The 22,881-nt window shown below is 41.4% G+C and overlaps 1 protein-coding gene across 1 annotated transcript; it reads left to right on the forward strand.

Annotated features, from left to right (window-relative positions):
- Positions 1-717: 717 nt before the first annotated feature.
- LOC117439653 (uncharacterized) lies at positions 718-22,856 on the forward strand. The gene is made up of 18 exons (XM_034075636.2): positions 718-799; positions 17,244-17,365; positions 17,459-17,599; positions 17,732-17,809; positions 17,897-18,064; positions 18,343-18,445; positions 18,874-19,094; positions 19,506-19,662; positions 19,746-19,957; positions 20,036-20,470; positions 20,575-20,689; positions 20,766-20,935; positions 21,020-21,114; positions 21,723-21,730; positions 21,941-22,130; positions 22,293-22,434; positions 22,548-22,632; positions 22,771-22,856. Exons 1-18 carry the CDS (start codon positions 718-720, stop codon positions 22,845-22,847), a joined length of 2,601 nt encoding a protein of 866 aa, XP_033931527.1. The 3' UTR covers positions 22,848-22,856.
- The last annotated feature ends 25 nt before the right edge of the window (positions 22,857-22,881 follow it).

A 22,881-nucleotide genomic window follows, 5' to 3' on the forward strand; every position in this document is an offset into this window, starting at 1 on the left:
CTTCCGCCTTTAGGGAACACAACAAACCTTAACAGAATTCACAGCCAATGGAGCAAGACAACCCTCAAATACTTGCAAATGCTCACTCTGAGTTTAAAAACTAGAACTTCAAATGTGCAGAAAAACTGTATACAAAGTTTATCTCCTACTTACAGTCCAGGTACTCTTTGTTCAATTTTTGGCGATGTCTGTACTAGCAGTACTCGAGTTGAGGCGGGATGGCATCCCCCCTGAAATAAAAACGGTCAAAATCATCCCCCTTCTAAAACTGCCATTCCCCCTTTCCATCCCTTATGTAATTTTATCAATGAACGTGGCACTGGTATTACTGCTATTTCAACATTAATTTTGCGCATTTTGAGTAAAATACTGTGGGCGAGGAAGCACGCACACACGCAATGACATTTTTACCAAGTCACTGACGCTACACTATGAGAGTGCCCTAGAGGGCGCCGTGATGAGCCCGTTTGATCGATGCCAGAAGCGCAGGTAACGGTCATCACAATGGCCAAGCGACCAGGAGGACAACGAGATCTGAAGGACTTCATATTTAAAAATAACATTTCAGGTAATTCAAGTCAGTAATCTTAGTCATCATTACTTTAGTCACCAAAGGTGGAATCTATGGACATAAGCAGCAATAACAACTTAGTTTGGAGTTTAGCTACGTTTTTCTCTCGTGTTAGCTAGCTGGTAAGACTCAAAACTGTTGATGAAATGATACGACCAGCACCAGAAGAGCTGAAACCCCTCCTTCAAGCAGTGAACACTCTGGTCATCTCCACAGCTGAGTGTGAACGTGGGTTTAGTCAGATGAACATTTTAACCACAACTAGAATCTCCCTAGAGGTAAAAAGCATGTCAGCCATGGTTTTCATCTAGTGTGTTGGCCCTCCACTGAACAAGTTCAGACCAGAGGTATATGTCAAGACTTGGCTTCAAAGCCATTGCTAAGCAAACAATCCGAAAGCAAGAGCCAGAAAAATTGAGACCAAAAAGCATGATTATGAACATCTTTGGAAACTTCTATGATATGGGGGAGAGTGGAGTAGGCCAACACATCCTCACTCCCAGGTCGGCCTATGTTGACGTTATGTCAAGTCCCCTGTGTCGGCTTTTTCCAACGCAAGGGGGGGGGCTTTGAGTCCATTTCCAACGCAAGGGGGGTGCCCTTAGCGTCCATTTTCAGCTTTCCGGGATGTCCATATGCTTCTATGGACGCTCATGGAAGCACGGCATTCGTTTGTGTCGACTGCCCTTAAAGGCAATGTGAGCATCCACTCTCATTGGATAACGGAGAATTGTACACCCGGAAGTAAGTATTCCCCTTACTGTCGATTGATTTTACAGTGATATCTGCACTACTCATCGACTAAAAAACACCAGATTATCCTTGTTAATTACACAACATTGGTTGGTTTAAATTGTGTGCAATGCTTTTGTATTTTTCCCCTTCGATTCGGAGAAACAAATATTTTTTCAGAGTAAAGGATGGCAGAAGACACTACACTACCCAGAATCCCCAGCTATCGTTTGGACTACACCATGTGCTCTGTTTGACGTCACGTGATCTTCGAATATCTCCCTGCAGAAAAAAAAACATGTCCGAACCGTTTTATTCTCGGTGTAAAATGCCTATTTTAAAGTTAGTTTGGCCATTAAAATGATGTCATTTGATGCGAGAAATATGAGTTCAGATTATGTGTGCAGTGGATATACATGATCTTTAGTTTGCTAGTTATTACGAAGATTACTTCAGGAAATTGCATCCATAACGTTTTAATTGTTACCAAGGTGGTTGCTAGGGACGCTGCTATCGATATTATTGCTGTTATGTTGTGTAACTGTTTAATGGTGTTATCTTTATTGCTACCCCCTTCCCCGTCAATGTATAGTGTTGGTCCACAGCGCAAACATATTAGTTTAACAAAATCCGCATCTAAAGATAGCCTACGTTATTTCCCCTGTTCAATTCCAGTCTCACATCTCAGAGCACATCGTCATTAACAAATACCGGAAACAGACCGAAAACATTTAAAAAAAATAAAATAATACTTTATTCCGAGTGTGCTTGCTTTTCTCTTTGAAAGTCATCACATAACGGCATTGTAAAACACGGTTCGGCTGCATTAAATATTACATATCTGCCGTAGTTCTGTATTTATAGAGCCCTGATGAGAAGACTTCTAGACAAACATGAGGAACTGAAAACGTGACGTGGATCATAAATATATCAGCCATTAAACAACATCTTACATTTCTTTTCACACAATACGTCTCCTTGCAGTATCAACACTAATTCGGCTCACTTTTATATTTGATCCAATTCGTAGATAGGCTGTATTTACACCATAAAGGTGCACAGCTGATTTAACCTAGTGGTTAAAGCAAGTTATTGAATTTCATTATTTTTATTATTAGATATTAATAGGATCCCTATACAGTATATTAATTACTCGTTATTCTCTACTAATAGTTAATTAAAGACTGTATATAATGACTATTTTGCACATCCCTTTCAAGATTTCAAGATTTTCTAAGGTTTATTGACATATCATATAGGCCTACACAACTATAGTGTAGTTATGCATTGAATGAAAAACTTGGGTCGCAAGTTTTGAATCAACCCCTCCCAACTTTAGTTTTATGAGTCAGGAAAGAATGCATAAGAAAGGGGGTGGAGTTGCTATTCTGTTCAATGATTCCATTCAATGCAGGAAGACATCGTATGGAAACTTTGATTCTTTTGAATATGTGGCCCTTCAGCTGAAATGCTCCTCTCGAGCTCTGTTCCTAAATATCTATAGGCCACCCAAATACTGTGCAAGCTTTTTTGATGACCTTACTGAACTGCTGTCTATAGTGTGTATTGACTTTGACCGTCTAGTCATTGTTGGTGATTTTAACATCCATGTTGACAACCCCCAGGACAGAGGGGCTAAAGAACTGTTTTGTGTTCTTGATAGCTATGGACTGACTCAGCATGTGACGGAGCCCACGCACAATAAGGGGCACACTCTGGACTTAATTATCTCAAAGGGTCTGAATATCTCTAAGGTTGTGGTGACTGATGTTGCACTGTCTGACCATTCCTGTGTTTTCTTTGAGAGCTCTATTTCTGTTCACACAAGTGTTCAAAAAGAGGTAACCACAAAGCGATGTTTAACTGAAAATACTAGGGAAATGTTTATTCAGAATTTTTCTTCCACACTTGCCCCTGCTAACACCTCAGTAAATGAGCTAGTAGATCATTTTAATTCAAAAATGTAAAATGTTATAGATGCCATTGCTCCAATTAAGGTAAAGGAAGTGACTGGGAAGAAAATATCTCCATGGAGAAAGGCCATGACCGTTAAAACAGAAAAAAGAGAATGTCGAAAAGCTGAACGCAGGTGGCGAAAAACAAATCTCCAGGTTCACTTTGAAATTTATAAAGAGAGACTTGGCCTTTATAATTTGGAATTGAAAAACGCACGACAATCATTCTTCTCTGACATCATTACCAAAAACAAAAACAACGCACGTGCCTTGTTTGCTACCGTCGACAGACTAACTAACCCCCCAGTGTCAGTAGCCTCTGAATTTCTATCCACCAGGGCGTGCAATGATTTTGCCTCCTTTTTCACTGACAAAATTCAGAAAATCAGACAAGCAGTCAGTGCCTCTGCATCAGGAACAGCAAATGTGTTGTCTCTGTGTCCACTTAACATCAATTCAGACATCATGACACAATTCCATCAGATTAATGATAAAAACCTGGAGGACATTATACAACTTCTGAAATCCTCCTCCTGCTGCCTTGATATTATTCCAACAGGATTTTTCAAAGATGTTTTGCCTTGCATGTCCTCAGAACTACTTCATATAGTAAACAAATCTCTTCACTCAGGTATTTTTCCACAGGCCCTGAAAACTGCAGTCATTAAACCGCTCTTAAAAAAGAATAATCTAGATGCTTCAGTAATGAACAATTACAGGCCCATATCAAACCTGCCATTTCTAGGTAAGATCATTGAAAAAGTTGTTTTTCAACAGTTGAGTAATTTCTTGCATTTAAATGGTTGTTTCGATGTGTTCCAGTCAGGCTTTCGTCCAAACCACAGCACTGAGACTGCTTTTGTAAAGGTCTTTAACGACATCCACTTAAACACAGACAGTGGCAGAACTTCAGTGTTAGTATTATTAGATCTCAGTGCTGCGTTTGACACTGTTGACCACAGCATATTACTGGACCGACTGGAAAACTGGGTGGGACTTTCGGAAACAGTTCTAAATTGGTTTAAATCCTACTTAAAGGACAGAAACAACTTTGTTTCTATCGGTAAATACACATCTGAGTTGACAAATATGACATGTGGGGTTCCTCAAGGCTCCATCTTGGGGCCTCTTCTCTTTAACATCTACATGCTACCACTGGCTCAGATAATGAAGAACAACAAAATAAGTTACCATAGCTATGCAGATGACACACACATTTACGTAACAATTTCACCAGGAGACTATGCTCCAATTCAAACACTGAGTAAGTGCATTGAACAAATCAATGACTGGATGTGTCAGAACTTTCTCCAATTAAACAAAGATAAAACTGAGGTAATGGTTTTTGGAGCCAAGGCAGAACGTTTAAAAGTTAGCGCTGAGCTTCAGTGTGCAATGTTCAAACCAACAGACAAAGCCAGAAATCTAGGTGTAGTCATGGACTCTGACCTGAGTTTCAACAGTCACATTAAAACAGTTACTAAATCAGCCTACTATCACCTAAAGAACATATCTAGGATTAAAAGACTAATGTCACAGCAGGATTTGGAAAAACTTGTCCATGCCTTTATCTTCAGTAGACTCGACTACTGCAATGGTGTAAAAAATCTATTAGAAAGCTGCAGCTGATTCAGAACGCCGCTGCTCGAGTCCTCACTAACACTAAGAAAGTGGATCACATCACTCCTGTTCTGAAGTCTTTACACTGGCTTCCTGTGTGTCAAAGAATATATTTCAAAATACTGCTGCTGGTTTATAAAGCACTGAATGGTTTAGGACCAAAATACATTACTGACCTCCTGCTAAACTATGAACCATCCAGATCTCTCAGGTCTTCAGGGACTGGTCAGCTTTCTGTCCCCAGAGTCAGAACTAAACATGGTAAAGCAGCGTTCAGTTATTATGCTCCAAATATCTGGAACAAACTCCCAGAAACCTGCAGGTCCGCTGCAACTCTGACTACTTTTAAATCCAGGCTGAAGACTTTTCTTTTTGTCGCTGCTTTTATTTGAACTATTCATATCTTAAACTGCACTGTAACTTTTATCCATGTACTTTTTCTTGTAATGTTTAATTGAACTATTTATATTTTAGACTGAACTGTAACTTTTATCCATGTATTTTTTTCTTAATGTATATTTGATTAGCTTTTCTTTTTTAATGCTTAATGTCTTTCATTTTTTTTTTTTTTGTAAAGCACTTTGAATTGCCTTGCGTTGAAAAGTGCTCTATAAATAAACTTGCCTTGCCTTGCAGGTTCCTCAATAGTGCATTACAAGACATCTATCAATATTTGTGCATACCTCCAGTAATGTTAACTATATTGAAGCACTTATTTTAACTGATATTATACATAATGTATTATACTCTTATAAGACGTATGTAGATATTTCATCTACGGCCTTGTCAGGTATTGAACAATCAATAAATAAAGAACACAGAATTGTTAAATATAAAACACAGAATTTGTGTGATTATACTAATTTATTCACAAATAAACACCACTGCGTATTTAACTGTTACACATGCTGATGTAATGCAAATATTCCAACTTGGGATCAATAAAGTATATCTTATCTTAAGATGGTCGATGGCTACTGCCATATTTGCAAAATGTGCCTCTGAACCTTGACAAGTGCATGTTTCAGGCGTATCAATTAATGTAATGTAATGTTATCACAGGGGTCACACACATAAGACCAGCTGTTAAATAAAGCTCTTATGACCTTAGCTGGCATGTGTGTATATATATTAATGCTGCCCATTATGGGCACAAGCAATTTTCACCCATTTATTAATTATATGTTTTAAATGTGAGTGTTTCCTATCCCCTAAACCTCCAGGGATGTATACAGTTTAATACTGGCAACTTCTTATTATGGGAAATACGAAAACGTCTTTTAAAACTACAATTCCCAGTAGAGACGTGCCATAGATAGAGAACATGTTGCGAAACAGAATAGCCAGCATGTGTAGTTCGGTGGACGGGGTGGGGGAGGGGGGGACGCGGTGGACCCGTTCAAATCCAGTTTTGGACAGTCTGCCGTGGTTCCATCCCATTTCAAGTGCTGTTCGAGGCTCAGTAACCCTCGGAGCACACTCTCCAATCACAGAGCTTGAGGACTATCACAGGGTTTGTCAAACAGAGCACATGGTGTAGTCCAAACGATAGCCGGGGATTCTGGGTAGTGTAGTGTCTTCTGCCATCCTTTACTCCGAAAAAATATTTGTTTCTCCGAATCGAAGGGGGAAAATACAAAAGCATTGCACACAATTTAAACCAATCAATGTTGTGTAATTAACAAGGATAATCTGGTGTTTTTTAGTCGATGAGTAGTGCAGATATCACTGTAAAATCAATCGACAGTAAGGGGAATACTTACTTCCTGGTGTACAATTCTCCGTTATCCAATGAGAATGGACGCTCACATTGCCTTTAAGGGCAGTCGACACAAACGAATGCCGTGCTTCCATGAGCGTCCATAGAAGCATATGGACATCCCGGAAAGCTGAAAATGGACGCTGAGGGCACCCCCCTTGCGTTGGAAAAAGCCGACACAGGGGACTTGACATAACGTCAACATAGGCCGACCTGGGAGTGAGGATGTGTTGAGTAGGCAGCCATTGACAACATTGGTCCTATTTTGTATTATCTGTATAATCTTTTAATATATTTTCATATTTTGTAAACAATTTCAATTTGCACTTAATGCCCTGTTAAAAAAAGTAACATTGGGAATGTTAACATAAAATATTTGTATTTGAACTGCAATAAAAAAAAAATCCTCAAATTTTTCATGAAGTGTTTAATTTACATAATGATTTAATTAATTACGATAAAAATGTAACCCTTTAGATACCAGTTTTGATCGTATACCAGTAACTGCTTTTTTGAAAAAATACACTATAATTCAATATTCTAAAAACAAATTTGACTTTATTATTAGTATAATCAGTTGATCCATCTGAATAATAAATGAGGGACTGTTAACCTACAAGATTTGTACCATAGACTTCCATTATAACCACATTTTTGTATCCCCTCCCCCCTTTAAATTAAAGTGAAAAAAAGATTTTGCACTAATTGTCCTCTGCATTTGACGGGGACCGACTCTAATTCTGAGGTGCCTTGGTCAAGAGCAATGAAAGGAGTATCTGAACATCCATAACATGCATGTTGTTTTAGGAGTATAATAATTATCCTTATGCTGGTTGGTCTCCCACTCTCGGCGGGTTATCAGCACAAATTATGTCCCCATATGATCAAATCCACCATCCCCCCTGATTTTTTTTTACAACTTGAGTACTGTGTACTAGTGTTGCAGCGTATTCTTCTACCCGTCAAATTCTGTGTCCCCGGTTGAAGCTAACGTCCATCGTGTTCTGTCACTTTGTCATTTCATTACATGTATTGTTTTAGAGACTTTCAACGCTGTCATATTTCCACAGGGATTGTAAAGCCAGTCATTTGGCCACTGCTTACAACAACCGCGGACAGATAAAGTACCTCTGGGTAGATTTAGGTGAAGCGGTGGAGGACTTCTCTTTAGCAATACAGCGTGACAGCAGCTTTGAGACACCTTTCTACAACAGAGGAATCATCCACTATAGACTAGGTAAGGGTACAGAGACCCCTTTTAGTCCAAAGTTCACATGAGATAGAGTTATCTGTTATTTTCAAGCCTGACAGAGTAAAAAACAAATTAACTTCCGCTTTGCTTCAAAATAAATGTCAAAATAATTGTATATTTAGGTTGGATATTGGATTGATATTCACTTGTGTTTTGTAACTGTCGGAACCTCTTTTCTTGTGGATTTTAGTCAATTTCTTTTTTTAGATTAATATAAATCTTTTTTTTGTTGCAATAGCTTCCATATGTGACCTATTGACCCCAAATCAATGCAGCATTGTACAACATAACTAGACGAGAAGGATACACACCTCTTTGTACATTTAAATTGCCTTTTCTATTTGATATGAATATTGTCATGACAACTATGCAGTTTCTTTATTGGCTGCAATGTTAATTGGCTTCAATATCATATTTGTCCAGTGTAGGATTAATATCAGAGGCCTGTACTACGAAGCAGGATTTTCGCTTAGCCGGCTAACTTCAGGGAAAACTCAGGGTTTCCGGTCATACGATGCTGGTTCTCTTTTTAGCAGGCTAGATCTCCATGGTAACTTATGCAGAGCGGCTAACCTGGGGGGTATACTACGAAGCAGGATTTTCGCTTAGCCGGCTAACTTCAGGGAAAACTCAGGGTTTCCGGTCATACGATGCTGGTTCTCTTTTTAGCAGGCTATCTCCATGGTAACTTATGCTGTGCGGCTAACCTGGTCGGGACCTGGGGTTATACTACGAAGCAGGATTTTCGTTTAGCAAGATAACTTCTGGGCTTTCCGGTACTACGGAGCTGGTTCACTTTTTAGCGGGCTAGATCTCCATGGTGACTTATCCTGGAATCTAGTCTGTGCTCCGAAGCAGGATAGGTTCCAGGATAAGAGATCAACTCAGCGATAGCACCACGCCTGCTGACCAATCAGAGCTCAGTGTGCAGAGGAAATACAGTTTAAACTGCCGTTGCAGGAAAGACGGCCGGCCAAAATCACCGACTGTGTGAAAATGAATTGAACATCACCTCCCATCTTCATAGCAATCTGACTATTATAACTATTATACTATTATGTTAAGAAAGCTTAATTAAATATCTGCCACAACATAAGTAACCGGATCAAAGTAACATTACGTAGCCTACAGTCCGCAGCACTGTGAGTGCAGACATCGATATGTCCCATTATCATTCATATCACATCATAATGTATCATATATTTCCTTATCTGAGTCAGCTGAGCCGTATCTGGCTGTGCAACACTCACAGTGTCACATAGGCTACTGTATGCAGAAGTATTATTTTAAGCAACACATTAAGTTGACGAAACACTCGAGTCAAATGTAATTAAAGTCAGATCCACTCGTGTCTTGGACGGGGCAGTGATATCATAAACCTGTTAATGTACGCATTCAAACACTTTTTCTTTTACCAGCTGTATTCACCTTGCAGGTGCAACTATGTGGCTTTGATCCTGGATAAAGTGTTTAAGTAATGGATGTTTAAAGTTTAACTTCTTCATATTTGACTAATATTATAGTTGACTTTTCATTCAGGAAGTATGACGCTGTGCTGTCAGTACGCTTCTCCATGTTTGTGATTGGTCGAATGTTCCAGATACCACCCCTTTCATGTGAACGCGCACCTAACTAGATAGGACACGGCTGGCTTGAGCCAGCGCCATATAGATAGAAGAGTTACGAAGTCCAAACACGGTTATCATCACGTGGTTCATGTAGACGAGGATCGTTCCCCGGAAGTTCATGGCGGGCAATGTGAATGCATTGATAACAGGAGATAGAACTACGATTTTTGGTAATTATTAGTGAATAAAGGTTTTGATTTGCAATATTTATACAACAAATCGATATGTGTATGTATTTACATCAATATGTTTTAAAAAATAAAATCGAAATTGCTAATATTAAGTGATAATATTAGGATTAGTGTGAACAACTAGTTTACATGTTAGGCTAACAGTGCCTTGGTTAAAGAGCCTGTTGCTGTTTATTTATAGCTTTGAATTCTTTCAAACCAATATTATCTTCTTAAACTTGTATGGTAGTCAGGAGCATCACTTTCTAATGTATATTGATATATTTAGAGGGAGGGGATCTAACGTAATGCTTTAAAATGCAGATTAGATTAATTTCTACCACTTTCTTAAATTCATGGTAGTTTCAGTAATCCCATGGTAACTGAAGACACAAGTTATCTAAATGACTAATGTCATCTTTATGGCTTTCAGAAAGGACAGGAGACCGACAGGTGACTATCAAAGGACTAGCAGCAGCAGCATGATGATGATGATGTTAAATGTGTTGTTTTAGGAACATCCATTGCAAATACATGGAATTCAATAAACATTGAATAGCATATCATGCAGTTTGTCGGTGCCTTTTTCTCCGTGTTGTCCTGGTTTGCTGTGCTGCCTCCTAGTCGCCACCATGGTTTGCTGTGCTGCCTGGGGATGCTCAAATCGCTCAGAGAAAGGAGTACGAATGTACGGCTTCCCCACTGACACAGAGCGGAGGAAAAAATGGCTGGCTCAAGTCAGCAGGAGCAATTTCACGACCAACAGCAACAAAATATGTGATGTAATTATATACAAACACTGCATTTGCACTTTTTCACAAAACGAAAACCACACCATTGGGAAAGCTTAATGTTTTGTTTAATACAAAAAAACAGGGAAAGGCTTGAAAAACACTAAGAGTTGAGACTCAGGGTGCAGGGTGACGGCCCGTCCACACAGCGGCGTGCGTTGACGCTTCCCCATTCACTTTGAATGGGGTGACGTCACTTTTAGCCGAAATGCATCGTGGGAAGCGACGTGGAGCGTAGCTGGCGTGGCTCGCTGCAAAAGTTGAGCAATGTTCAACTTTTGACGCCTCGGCGAGGCGTCAGCCAATCGAATCATATGCCAGTACAAGCTCTGGCCAATCAAACCGCTGCTTGTGTGTCAGGGGCGGGAGATTCATGTGATTGGTTGTTGGTCGAGTTTCAGACACGCCCGCCGGCAAGCGTCAGCGCACGCCGCTGTGTGGACGGGCCGTGAGGGTCTCAGTGCAGGTATTCAGGCTCCATTGAATCCCCCTCTGGTTCTTGTGCTGAAAGAGGGAGTAACAGACAGGAGAAAGGGTTATACACACACATCACACCTATTGGATGGGAAATGCCTTGGGGAGATAAGGTGTTTACTTATATAAAACAGTAGTATTAAACTTACCTTGTGTTTTCACTCTCACTTAAAGAGCCTGTGACACCATCCCAACAACTGTTGTGCAATGAAATATTGGGCTACTAGTAATCTCGAACCGTCAGTTTAAAAAAGAAAAAGCGATACCGTTTCGTTAAATATCAATAATTTCGAACATCGCGGGGAAATTCCTTCGACTCATTTTGAAGTTTTGGGGGAAGCCGGAAGTGACGTCAATGCGGGAACGCTTCGAGAGCCAAACACGGACAAAGTGTGTTTTCATGCGTAGAAATGGTGAATTACTGAGATTAGGCACGTTAATAACGTTTTAATGAAGTTGACTACAGTATATTCATATTTGTCAGTGCTTTCATGTCAATTCGGCGACATAAACATAAATGATCGTGGTGAAGATGATGATTACATTAGGATTAAAAATCGGGAGTGAGAGCTGCTGAATTTCCTCCCGTCGGATGTGATATAAAAACAAATCGATTATTTTTGTGGTTATAAACTCAAGTGGATGAAACTACATTTATTAGTGCTTTCATGTCAATTCGGCGAACATATGATACATTAAATGATGAGTGAGGATGATGATTAAAAATCGTTTGTTTGAGCCGGTCTGCATTTCCTGATGAGAAAACAAACCGATGCTTTTTGTAGTTGTAGTACACCAACGTGGATTAAACGTGTGGGTTTTTACCACAATGTTGGGGAAATTAATGGATAAAATGCACGGATTATTATTATTATTATTCCCACTCCGATCGGGACACTAGGTCCACCGTTTCCCGCAGCGAGGCTCCCCCCGTTGACAGTTTACGTGGGCTGGGTGCAGTGGCGGACTGGCCATCGGGACGAATCCCGATGGGCCGGTACCGAAGTGGGCCGGTCGGATAAGTAACTAGCACATCCCCCATAGGCGGCGCGTGAGGCTCAGATTTGAGAAGGCTAAATAACTTCTTTTACCTGACGCTGCCCGCCTCCGGCGTCTATAGAAAAGAGATCCACTCAGTGTGCGGAGTTTAAATCTCTCAAGTCATATTACAGGATAAAGAAAATACAGTTTAAACTGCCGTATGCAGAGAAGACGCCGACGTGTCGCACTTATCATTCATATTACATCATCAATCAGATCATCGATCATATCATATCATAATATATCATATATTTCCTTATCTGAGTCAGCTTCTCCAGCCTCATCTGGCCGTGCAACACTCACAGTGTCACAGACTGTATGCAGAAGTATTATTTAACACATTATGTTGACGAAACACTCGAGACAAATGTAATTAAAGTCAGATCCACTCGTGTCTTAGACGTGAACGCGCTCTCAGCTGGAGAGAGAAACCCTGGCTTGATTTACCGAGTTGATAACCAGCGTCGTAGGACCGCTTAGCGAGATCTCGTTTGTTAGTTTGTTGTTGTTAGTTTGTTTGTTACTCAAACATATCCAGGGTCTGTTAAACTGGCTTCGTAGTACAGGGCACAGGTGGCTAGCAGCGCTAATGTCAAAGACACAGACATTATACATTATATTTGTATTTTACATCCCCCGCTCCCCCCGTTGACAATTTACTAGCGTTACCGAAGTGGGCCGGTCGAGAGTCCCGGGATGATTTTTAGTCCCATTCCACCACTGGCTACATGACCATATGATCGCCCATATTGACGCACCTCATTCCTAAACTTCTAACAAATACAACATAAACCGATCCTTCAGCCTCATATGAGCTCTCAGACACGTTCAACATTAACCTGTCATCGCTGTCTGAGCTTGCTGCTGTGTGCGCCGTCGTGCATTTACATCTGACTGTATATATATAAAGGTTTACATGCAGATGCTGGGATCCTGGACGGTGCAGCTGGAGCGCTGTGCCCGCAATGACGTCACCCATCATTTGGCGGGACTTGAAGAATCCGCGAGAAGATCCAGAAAATGGTCAACATTGAAGGCAGATTAATGGTTATCAAAGTACAAATATCCAAAATCAGTTCAGTAACGGTTTTCAAGGGGACAATATGTACTCAAATTGATGGGTTTGGATGATGGGGGAAAACCGTGTCACAGGCTCTTTAAGTCCCTCTCCCTTTGCCATCAATCCAGAATCAGCTGAGCTGCAACATTATACAGACAGGTAATAATCAACAGAATCACAAGGACACAATATGGCTCTGCTAAAAACACTCACTCTTACACGCACCAAAGTTATATTTATCTAATATTTAACTCCCTCCACCCCCGCATACAATCCCGTTTAGAAGACCCTCTTCTCTAATTCAACATGTTGGACGAAATGACATTAAGAGAACGGAATTTACAATTAAAAGGCTGTTCAACGTGTGTTGCTAACTTGCTTCGGTATGCTAGCTTAATCTGTTATCTGTAAACGTTCCCTAAATCTACTAATTTAGGGATAATCCACTGACATCCTTTAATACACATGTTCATTTGAATCAGATGTACTGATAATATCCGCAATATAAATCTTTAAACTTCTTCTTACCTTTAAAAGTCTGTCACGAACGGTGTATTATGCTGCAACTCCACAGCTCTGCCAGCCTTGGCGCTAACTTCCGGGGAACGATTGAGAGGCTCCACGATCCGCCATTGCTGTAAAAAAGTGGTCCATTGGAGTGAACGGAGATGTCGTAACTCTTCTATTAAATGGCTCTGGCTTGAGCGAACGAGTTGATAGCCAGCGTTGTAGGACAGTTTAGCGAGAGCGGCTTCGTTTTGGATTAAGTCAACCGGATAACTCAAAACATATCCAGGATAGGTTGAACTAGATTCGTAGTATACCCCCCAGGTTAGGTTGCAGGCTAAGAGCTCAACTCAGTGAAAGCACTACCTGCTGACCAATCAGAGCTCAGTGTGCGGAGTTTAAAGCGATCAAGTCATAATTACAGGAGAAAGGAAATACAGAAAAGCTGCCGTTGCAGGAAAGACGGCCGGCAAAATTCACCGACTGTGTGAACGTGAACATTAATGGAATATCACCTCCCATCTTCAGAGCAATATGACTATTATAACATTAGCGTTAAGAAAGCTTACTTAAATATCTGCCACAACATAAGTAACCGGATCAGAGTAACATTAAGTACAGTCCGCGGCATATCACATCATAATGTAACATATTTTTCCTTATCTGAGTCAGCTGAGCCGTATCTGGCCGTGCAACACTCACAGTGTCACATACTGTATGCAGAAGTATTATTTTAAGTAACACATTAAGTTGACGAAACACTCAAGTAAAATGTAATTAAAGTCAGATCCACTCGTGTCTTAGACGGGGCAGTGATATCATAAACCTGTTAATGTACGCATTCAAACACCTTTTCTGATAGCAGCTGTATTCACCTTGCAGGTGCAGCTATGTGGCTTTTATCCTGGATAAAGTGTTTAAGTCATGGATGTTTAAAGTTGAACTTCTTCATATGTCTAATATCATAGTTGACTTTTCATTCAGGAGCGTGTATGTTTTGGATTAGGGCCTAACCTATCAGGCTCTTCTCTCCTCTTTCTCTGCTTCGATCTCTCAGGCAAAAAGCACTTTCTTTCAAGATAAGATCCAATCTTCCTATTCCAATCCCAAAAAACTATTTTCAATCTTTTCCACCCTCTTGGACCCCCCCAAAGCCCCTTCCCCCTCCTCCCTTCTGTCAAGCGACTTTGTTAACCACTTTGAAAAAAATGTTGATGATATTCGCTCTTCTTTTTCTGACTCACCTTTACTCACCGCTGGGTCACCAGACCCTCCTTTCACCCACACACTAACCTCCTTTCCCCTCTCTCTCCAAGTGAGGTTCTTACCCTAATTACCTCTGCCCACCCTACCACCTGTCCTCTGGACCCTATCCCCTCAAACCTCCTTCAGACTATCGCTCCTGATATTCTACCGTTTCTCACCCATTTCATCAACACTTCTCTAACTTCTGGTCACTTTCCAAATAGTCTCAGGAGGCAAGAGTAAACCCTCTCCTAAAGAAACCCACTCTCAACCCGTCTGATGTTATAAACTACAGGCCTGTCTCTCTACTCCCGTTCCTGTCTAAAACACTTGAACGCGCTGTCTTTAAACAACTCTCCTGTTATCTCCATCAGAACAACCTTCTGGATCCGCACCAGTCTGGTTTCAAGGCAGGTCACTCCACAGAAACTGCTCTCATTGCTGTCTCTGAGGAACTGCACACTGCCAAAGCATCATCCCTCTCCTCTGTCATCATCCTGTTGGACCTGTCTGCTGCATTCGACACGGTGAACCATCAGATCCTCCTTCGCACTCTCCAAAAACTTGGAGTTTCAGGCTCTGCACTTTCCCTCCTCACCTCATACCTCAAAGACCGCACCTACAGGGTAACTTGGAGAGGGTCAGAGTCCGACCCTTGTCAATTAACTACAAGGGTCCCTCAGGGCTCTGTTCTTGGTCCCCTCCTCTTCTCCCTGTACACAAACTCGCTCGAATCAGTCATTAGCCCGCATGGTTTTTCATTACATTACATTACATTACATTGCATTTAGCTGACACTTTTATCCAAAGCGACTTACAATAAGTACATTCGACCAGGAAGACACAACCTTGAAGAAAACAGAATCATATAAGAACATCAGGTTTCAAAGAGCCAATCGTTTCAAGTGCTACTCAACTGGCTTTAGATAAGCCAGTCCTTTATTAGTATATAAGTGCTCTGTTAGCAGTTCTTTGTTAGTCATTCTATCGCTCGAAGTGGAGTCGAAAGAGATGAGTTTTCAGTCTGCGCCGGAAGGTTTGTAAGCTTTCTGCGGTCCTGATTTCAATGGGGAGCTCATTCCACCATTTTGGAGCCAGGATAGCAAACCCACGTGTTTTTGTTGATGGGAACTTGGGTCCCCCTCGCAGCGAGGGTGCAGCGAGCCGTTTGGCTGATGCAGAGCGTAGAGCACGTGCTGGGGTATACAGTTTAACCATGTCCTGGATGTAGGAAGGGCCAGATCCATTCGCAGCATGGTACGCAAGTACCAGTGTCTTGAAGTGGATTCTAGCAGTTACCGGAAGCCAGTGGAGGGAGTGGAGGAGCGGCGTGGTGTGGGAAAATTTTGGAAGGTTGAAGACCAGACGAGCTGCTGCATTCTGGATGAGCTGCAGAGGTCGGATGGCACATGCAGGTAGACCAGCCAGGAGGGAGTTGCAGTAGTCTAGGCGTGAGGTGACGAGAGCCTGGACCAGAACCTGCGTCGATTTCTGGGTCAGCTGTGGGCGTATCTTCCTGATGTTGAAAAGCGTGTATCTGCAGCAGCGGGTTGTAGCAGCGATGTTTGCAGTAAACGACAGGTTGTTATCTAGGATAACACCCAGATTCCTTGCAGTCTGAGTCGGGGAAACAACAGAGGGGCCGATGTTGATAGGAAGGAAAAGCACTTCAGTTTTGTCAAGGTTGAGCTTGAGATGATGAGCGGACATCCACTGAGAGATGTCAGCTAAACAAGCAGAGATGCGTGCGACGACCTGGGTCTCTGAGCGGGGAAAGGACAGAATTAATTGGGTGTTGTCAGCGTAGCAGTGGTATGAAAAACCATGCGGGCTAATGACAGATCCGAGCGAGTTTGTGTACAGGGAGAAGAGGAGAGGACCAAGAACAGAGCCCTGAGGGACCCCTGTAGTTAATTGACAAGGGTCGGACTCAGACCCTCTCCAAGTAACCCTGTAGGTGCGGTCTTTGAGGAATGAGGTGAGGAGGGAAAGTGCAGAGCCTGAAACTCCAAGTTCTTGGAGAGTGTGAAGGAGGATCTGATGGTTTACCGTGTCAAATGCAGCAGACAGGTCCAACAGGATGAGGACAGAGGAGAGGGAGGCTGCTTTAGCAGTGTGCAGTTCCTCAGTGACAGCAATGAGAGCAGTTTCTGTGGAGTGACCTGCCTGGGCTAAACCTCACAAGGGTAAGCCTATTACTAAGCAACGACTATCCCACTGGATCGTGGAGGCGATTGCTTTGGCCTATACGAGTCAGAAGCTGCAAGCACCTTTGGGTCTGCGGGCTCACTCGACTCGGGGCCTGGCTACATCCTGGGCTTTGTTCAAGGGTGTTTCCATCCAGGATATCTGTGCGGCGGTAAGCTGGTCTATAGTATATAGCTTTCTCTTAACTTAATCTAACTTTTAATTCAAACTTTTCTTGTTTGTTTCCTCAGATAACTCTTCAATCATCCTCACGCCAAGTTTATCTTCTAAGTGTGGCTTCGCCATCAAGAAAGACCACCTGGGAAACGCTGTGATTTATGCCTCCGTCCAAAACTGTTTTGCTCAAAATGTGGTAAAAACGACTGAATGCTAGTTTGTGACGCAGCACCAAATGTTTCTTTTGACGTGGCAATTCATTTTGAGACTTGTTTCCATGTGTTTTTAGGATGATAAAGCATTCACAACAAAACTAGGTCTGCGGCTACAATCTGACAATGTGGTAGACGAGTTTTACCTGGTGGAAGAAACTTGCTACTACTCTTCCTGGGCCTCCCGGGAAATTATCTGTAGACCCAACTACATGGAGGCAAGTGAACGCAGCATGGCATGTTCCCGTCTAGATGATTAGTGGCCTGATGCCTCGTACGAGTGTCAAGGCCGGTACATTTCATGTCACTGCAGAGATTGATTATCACTTATGGAGTGGCCTCATTTCTAGGTGTCTGTGAAAAAAGCAGCTCCAAATGATTATAACCTGCCTGCATACCCCTACTCGGATCCCCGAAAAGCTGCTGAGGTAAGATTGGCTAATTTTGCCTTTTTTTTTCTTCTTTTCTTATTCTAGAAACATCTTGTATGTAATGTCTTGATATTTGCTTCACAGCAGCCCATGGACGCAGGCTTCAGAATCGCCACAGTGGTGTTCCTCACTCCTGAGGAGAGGGTCATGCAGGTGGACGAAGCCCAGAGAAATGGTTATGGGATCTCAAGCACTCTTACCAGGCTGGTTCTGCGAAGCCCAAATCCTTCACGTGAAACATACACCAAGGATGTAAGTGGACTGCAGTTCACTGAGATTCAAACAACTCTCACTTGATATCTTTCCCCTCAGGCAGACTTGTTGAATCACTTGCAGCCCATTAGGTACTTGCTTACACTTACAGCCATAGATACAATAATGTAATCCGATGGATTACTTTGTCTGGAATCTAGTTGGCACTCTTAAATCAGTGAGTTCTTATTTATAACCCCCCATATTTTTAGGAGGGAAATTATTATGTTGCCACGGTACGCATTTACATCCACATGTTGTGTAATCTCCCCCCACAGGTAGCAGGTGTGCCGATGACTGTGCTCAGCACCTCGATTATATTTGAGAAGACGAAGCTGACGACTCAACTTTATGCAGGAGCAGCTTGTCCTCAAGCTCAGGGTAATGTAAAGAGACACACTGATGTCATGTCTTCTAGTGTTTTTCACTGGGAATTTGGGACACTTTTTACTGTCAGGAATTAAAAAAAACATCTGCCACTATTATTTCTGATTCCAGCATTTTTTTAAATATCAAACTTTTCTAAAAATGGAGCCAAAAATATCTTCACCAGAATTTGTATCTACGAAGAAGTGCTTTATTTATTTAAATGACACTTTAAGGATGTGTTACTGTATGTCGTTGTAAAGCTGCTAAATTCATAATTTGAATTCTCCTTTTTCAGATTGTTTAAATAAAATACGAAGGATTAACCATTTGTTCAGTCAAAATGTTTTGAGGATTTCATTATTTCTGAAACGTTAGCCCTTTTCCTTAAAACGTTCCATGTTAGACCCTAAGTGCTGTATATATATTTTGTTGGTGTACAGGTGGGGTTTTCTTTACTGAAACCTCAATCCGCTGGTTCCTGCCGAGGCGCATTGCCCCTCTGATTTGCCCGAAACACTTCAGACTGTTGGAGGTGAACATGGGCGTCAATGGGAGGAAGCTCGAAGCTTCAGAGATATCGGCCAGAAGCTATTCCCTGACTCTCGATAACCTTTACGTCATTGTTGAAATTCCTATTGGGGCTGCTGGTTGCCAGATCAAGGTTAGATAAAACAATTTAGTCCATAAATTGACGAGGTCGTTTTAGTCATGTAGCTATGAAAAAAAAAAAAACCTGAAATACTACAAAAGGGCAAAATGTAGATGTTTATATTTCTTGGATCTAAAGAATTTCTCACAACAGTGGAGAAATCGGCGTAGTTAAATGGTACATTAAAGTCATTTTAGACTTTAGAGACAGTTTAACAAGCATTCACACTTTGTTGTTTCATGGAAGATAACACTACTGAAATCCTGTTGGTATGTACAAAACAAATGTAAACGGATCGTTTGAGTATGTTTGTCTGTTGCAACATCTAGTGCTTCATTGCCAGACAAATTTCCCTTTTTCTTTTAATCTGTAGATGATGATGTTATTCAGGAAAGGCCTTACTCAGGATGTTTGTTTATGCAGAGTCATGTCCAGGATGGTCAGTACTTCACTTCTTATATGAATGAGCTGATGCTCGAGTTGCTCTGGACTGAAGACGACACTAATGAGGACACGAGATACAAAGTCTTCCTCCCCGTCGAGACCCCCCTGCAGCTTCAACCTCCACAAGTCATTGACGGTGAGTCATATTATCTTGGTACTCATGCTACTTTTTTTACATAAATTGCAACCTGCCTAAATTTCTTCGTTTTTGACCTACAGCCACTGTTCCCAAGGAGATGATGTTTAAGGCGTCGATTGGGCCGGTGGGCTATGATGTAATGCTAAAGAACATCAGGTCCCCCTATGAGGTTTTGTCCTTGGCCGACTGCTTTGCCAGAGGCTTTAAAGTCTTTGACAACATGTCCCCTAACGGCTGCTCTAAGGTCTATACTGTTGAAGTGCCCTTCACGGACCGTGTCGTAGGACAAATGGTGAGCCTTACACTCAACGTGGGAAATGCATTTATTTTTTTCTTCTGTCAGCTAATAACTATCTGTTTCTCCCAACAGAAAGAAATGGGGGTTACAATGTACACCCTTTATCTGACCTTTGGCTTCCTGGTCCTGCCAAAGCATGCTCCATTTACTGCCACTGCTTATCTGAGAGCTAAACTGGAAGACATAGGTCTGTACCCATGGATAAGAGGAATTCATAACAAAACGAGCACAGTTGTTTCAAAGTATTTTCCTCCCTCTGCAGATCCTCCGTCTGTAGCTCCTCCCTCTGTAGCTCCTCCCTCTATAGCTCCTGCCTCTATCTCAGGTAGCTGTGATGATAAGAATTTCTATGTCCTCGTGAAATACGGGACCAAAGGATTCAACTTTCAGACCATAATGGGAAAACGAATGCTGAACGAGAGCCTGGCTCAGCAGTACGGCATCATGGAGAACGACACACATTTCAGTTTGATTGTACCATCTTCTGCAGCTGATGCTACGGTCGAGGTATGACTCTTAACCAAAGTTTTAAATGTGCAGGGATTTAGCAACATTTGTCAAGATGATAGTCCTCTATAAATCATAATGTATTGTTTCTGAAAACTTCTCAGGCTGTTGCGTCGTCATCCATCAAGAGCAGACTGGATGTGACTCTGAGATATCCGAAGACCAACAAAACTATCCAAGACTTCTCCTTGGCTTGCAACTTCGTCACAAAGCTGATTGGTTTGTTAAAGAGAATACGTTTTCTTATGTAGGCTTGAATCTCCAATGCATACACATGTCTGATCGTCTTTTTCAGAGTGTTTCCCTAATGGGACCATCACGGCTATGGCTATAACCCTGGAGTCTGTTCCCAGTCTGAACCCCCGACGGCTCACCCTCAGAGACCCCGCCTGTGGTCCCACATACAGCAACGACCAGTACGCTTATTTTGTCTTCACTGCAAACTCCTGTGGGACGACCAGAAAGGTAAAGCATGCTGCTGAACAGCTTGCTGATTGCGGTAGGATTAAAACTGAGAAACGACTTCTTTCAATTTTTGTCTTTTCTTAGTTTTTGCCCAATATGATGCTGTATGAGAATGAAATCTCCATCACAGATGAACTTGAATTGGGAAAGCTGTCACAGTCGAAGGAGCCGGAGTTTGAGTGAGTATCTCGAGACTTAGAATCACCAAGCTGAAGGTTGGATGATTAATCTATTATCAAAGCTGTTTGAAAACTGACATGGAAGATTAATTAACAAAGTGCTTCCGGTTTTGTAAATGTCAGCTTTTTAATGCTTTCTGTTTTGTCTTAACAAGATAAACTTCAGGTCATTGGGTTTTAGACTTTTGGTCAGAAAAGAAAAATTCTCATCTTGGACATTATTCACAGTTGCATGTTTTTGGAGCAAAACGGTTAAAGGCGGCCTATTTTCAGTTACAAAAACCATATTTGTAACTCGATGGGAAAACTTCAAAAAAATACATTTAAAAAATCAGTTATTTGTAGCCGTAAACATTCATATTCACCATTATGTAAACTGACAGTCTGACGCCAACTTTAAAACAAATGCAGAGACTTTGTAGGCTAACCACGTGACACAACTTAGAACTTTAAAGACTCTTAATGCTTGCCAAGGATTAGATTTATTTTTGAAGTCTTTGAAGTCCTCCCAAAGCTAGAAACTGGGGGGAAATAAGAGTTCTATCATGTCAACACATTGAAAAAGCTTAATGCAAAGAGACAGGATAACACTTTCTATCAAAATGCAGGATTTTGGGTAACTTGGAGACAGTTCATATGAATGTAGTTACTTTAAGTAATTGGAATGTTTTTTTTTCATAAAGTTATTCTTTAAACCAATGAACTGAGTTGGCACCTGGGATGTTGACTACATCCAAGTTAAACTCTTCTGCATTATGTACCTTAATGTTTCTATTCCTCTCTGAATCCTTAATAATTCGGGCCAACATGTTCTGCTTCACTTCAGACGACTCCTACAGTGCGTTTCACCGCGTAGAGGACGATCCCATCACAAAGTACCTACAACAGCCGCTGTATTTCGAGGTGGAACTGATGGGATCTTACAACCCTAAAGTATCTCTTGAGCTGGCGCACTGCTGGGCGACGCTGGAGGAGGACAAGATGTCCCTCCCTCAATGGGACCTCATTGTTAACAGGTAACTTGTATATATATATATATATATATATATTTTTTTTTTTCTCTCAATTAACTGTTTGTCAAACTGTACAAAAGGGATGGTTTAAAAATCATAGGGTGCTAATGTTGCAGACTTTAGGACATCTTTACCCAAATAAAATATTTTTATTTTCTCCATCAGTTGTGCAAACTCAAGGGACCCGCACCCAGTGATCTTCCACTCTGGTTTGCCTAAGGGCAGAGTTCATTATCCTTCCAACTTCAAGCGGTTTGAGGTCCCTATGTTTGCCTTTGCTGAAGACAAGGATAACTTGAACCGCCAGGTACTATCAGTCATAAGAATAAATGGTCTTGTTTTTTATTTTTTGATGTTCAGACTTTGGAAAACAAAAGTACGCTGTCTAGAACAACCCTTAAATCTGTTCATATCTTGTAGGTCTTTGTCCACTGTGAGGTGGTCATCTGTGATGTTAGAAATCCAGTGGATGTGCAGTGTTCAGACCAGGACAACACGATGAAGGGTATGCGCTCATACATGCTGATTTCATTATCCAGTAATGTACAATAAGGTTTACACGTGTTGGCTCAAATTATCAAATGTGACGATGGCTTTTGAATAAAGTGGCTAAGATATATATATTTTCTTTTTTCTCCCACAGGTCAAAAACTTGCCGTTTCAGATGACCCTGGTTTCAAAAGCGTGACTTCGGGACCAATCATTATAATGTGCTCCTAAACAAAGTCCTAATAAAATATTTAAAAATAATTCA

The sequence above is a fragment of the Pseudochaenichthys georgianus genome, chromosome 24 (genome assembly GCF_902827115.2).
Source record: "Pseudochaenichthys georgianus chromosome 24, fPseGeo1.2, whole genome shotgun sequence".
Classification (NCBI taxonomy): Eukaryota; Metazoa; Chordata; class Actinopteri; order Perciformes; family Channichthyidae; genus Pseudochaenichthys; species Pseudochaenichthys georgianus.

Coding starts and splice junctions, on each gene's coding strand:
- LOC117439653 (XM_034075636.2), top strand. CDS start 718: ATGATACGACCAGCACCAGAAGAGCTGAAACCCCTCCTTCAAGCAGTG. Junction 17,600..17,731: donor GTAGACCCAACTACATGGAG/GCAAGTGAACGC, acceptor CCTCATTTCTAG/GTGTCTGTGAAAAAAGCAGC. Junction 22,435..22,547: donor AGGATAACTTGAACCGCCAG/GTACTATCAGTC, acceptor CATATCTTGTAG/GTCTTTGTCCACTGTGAGGT.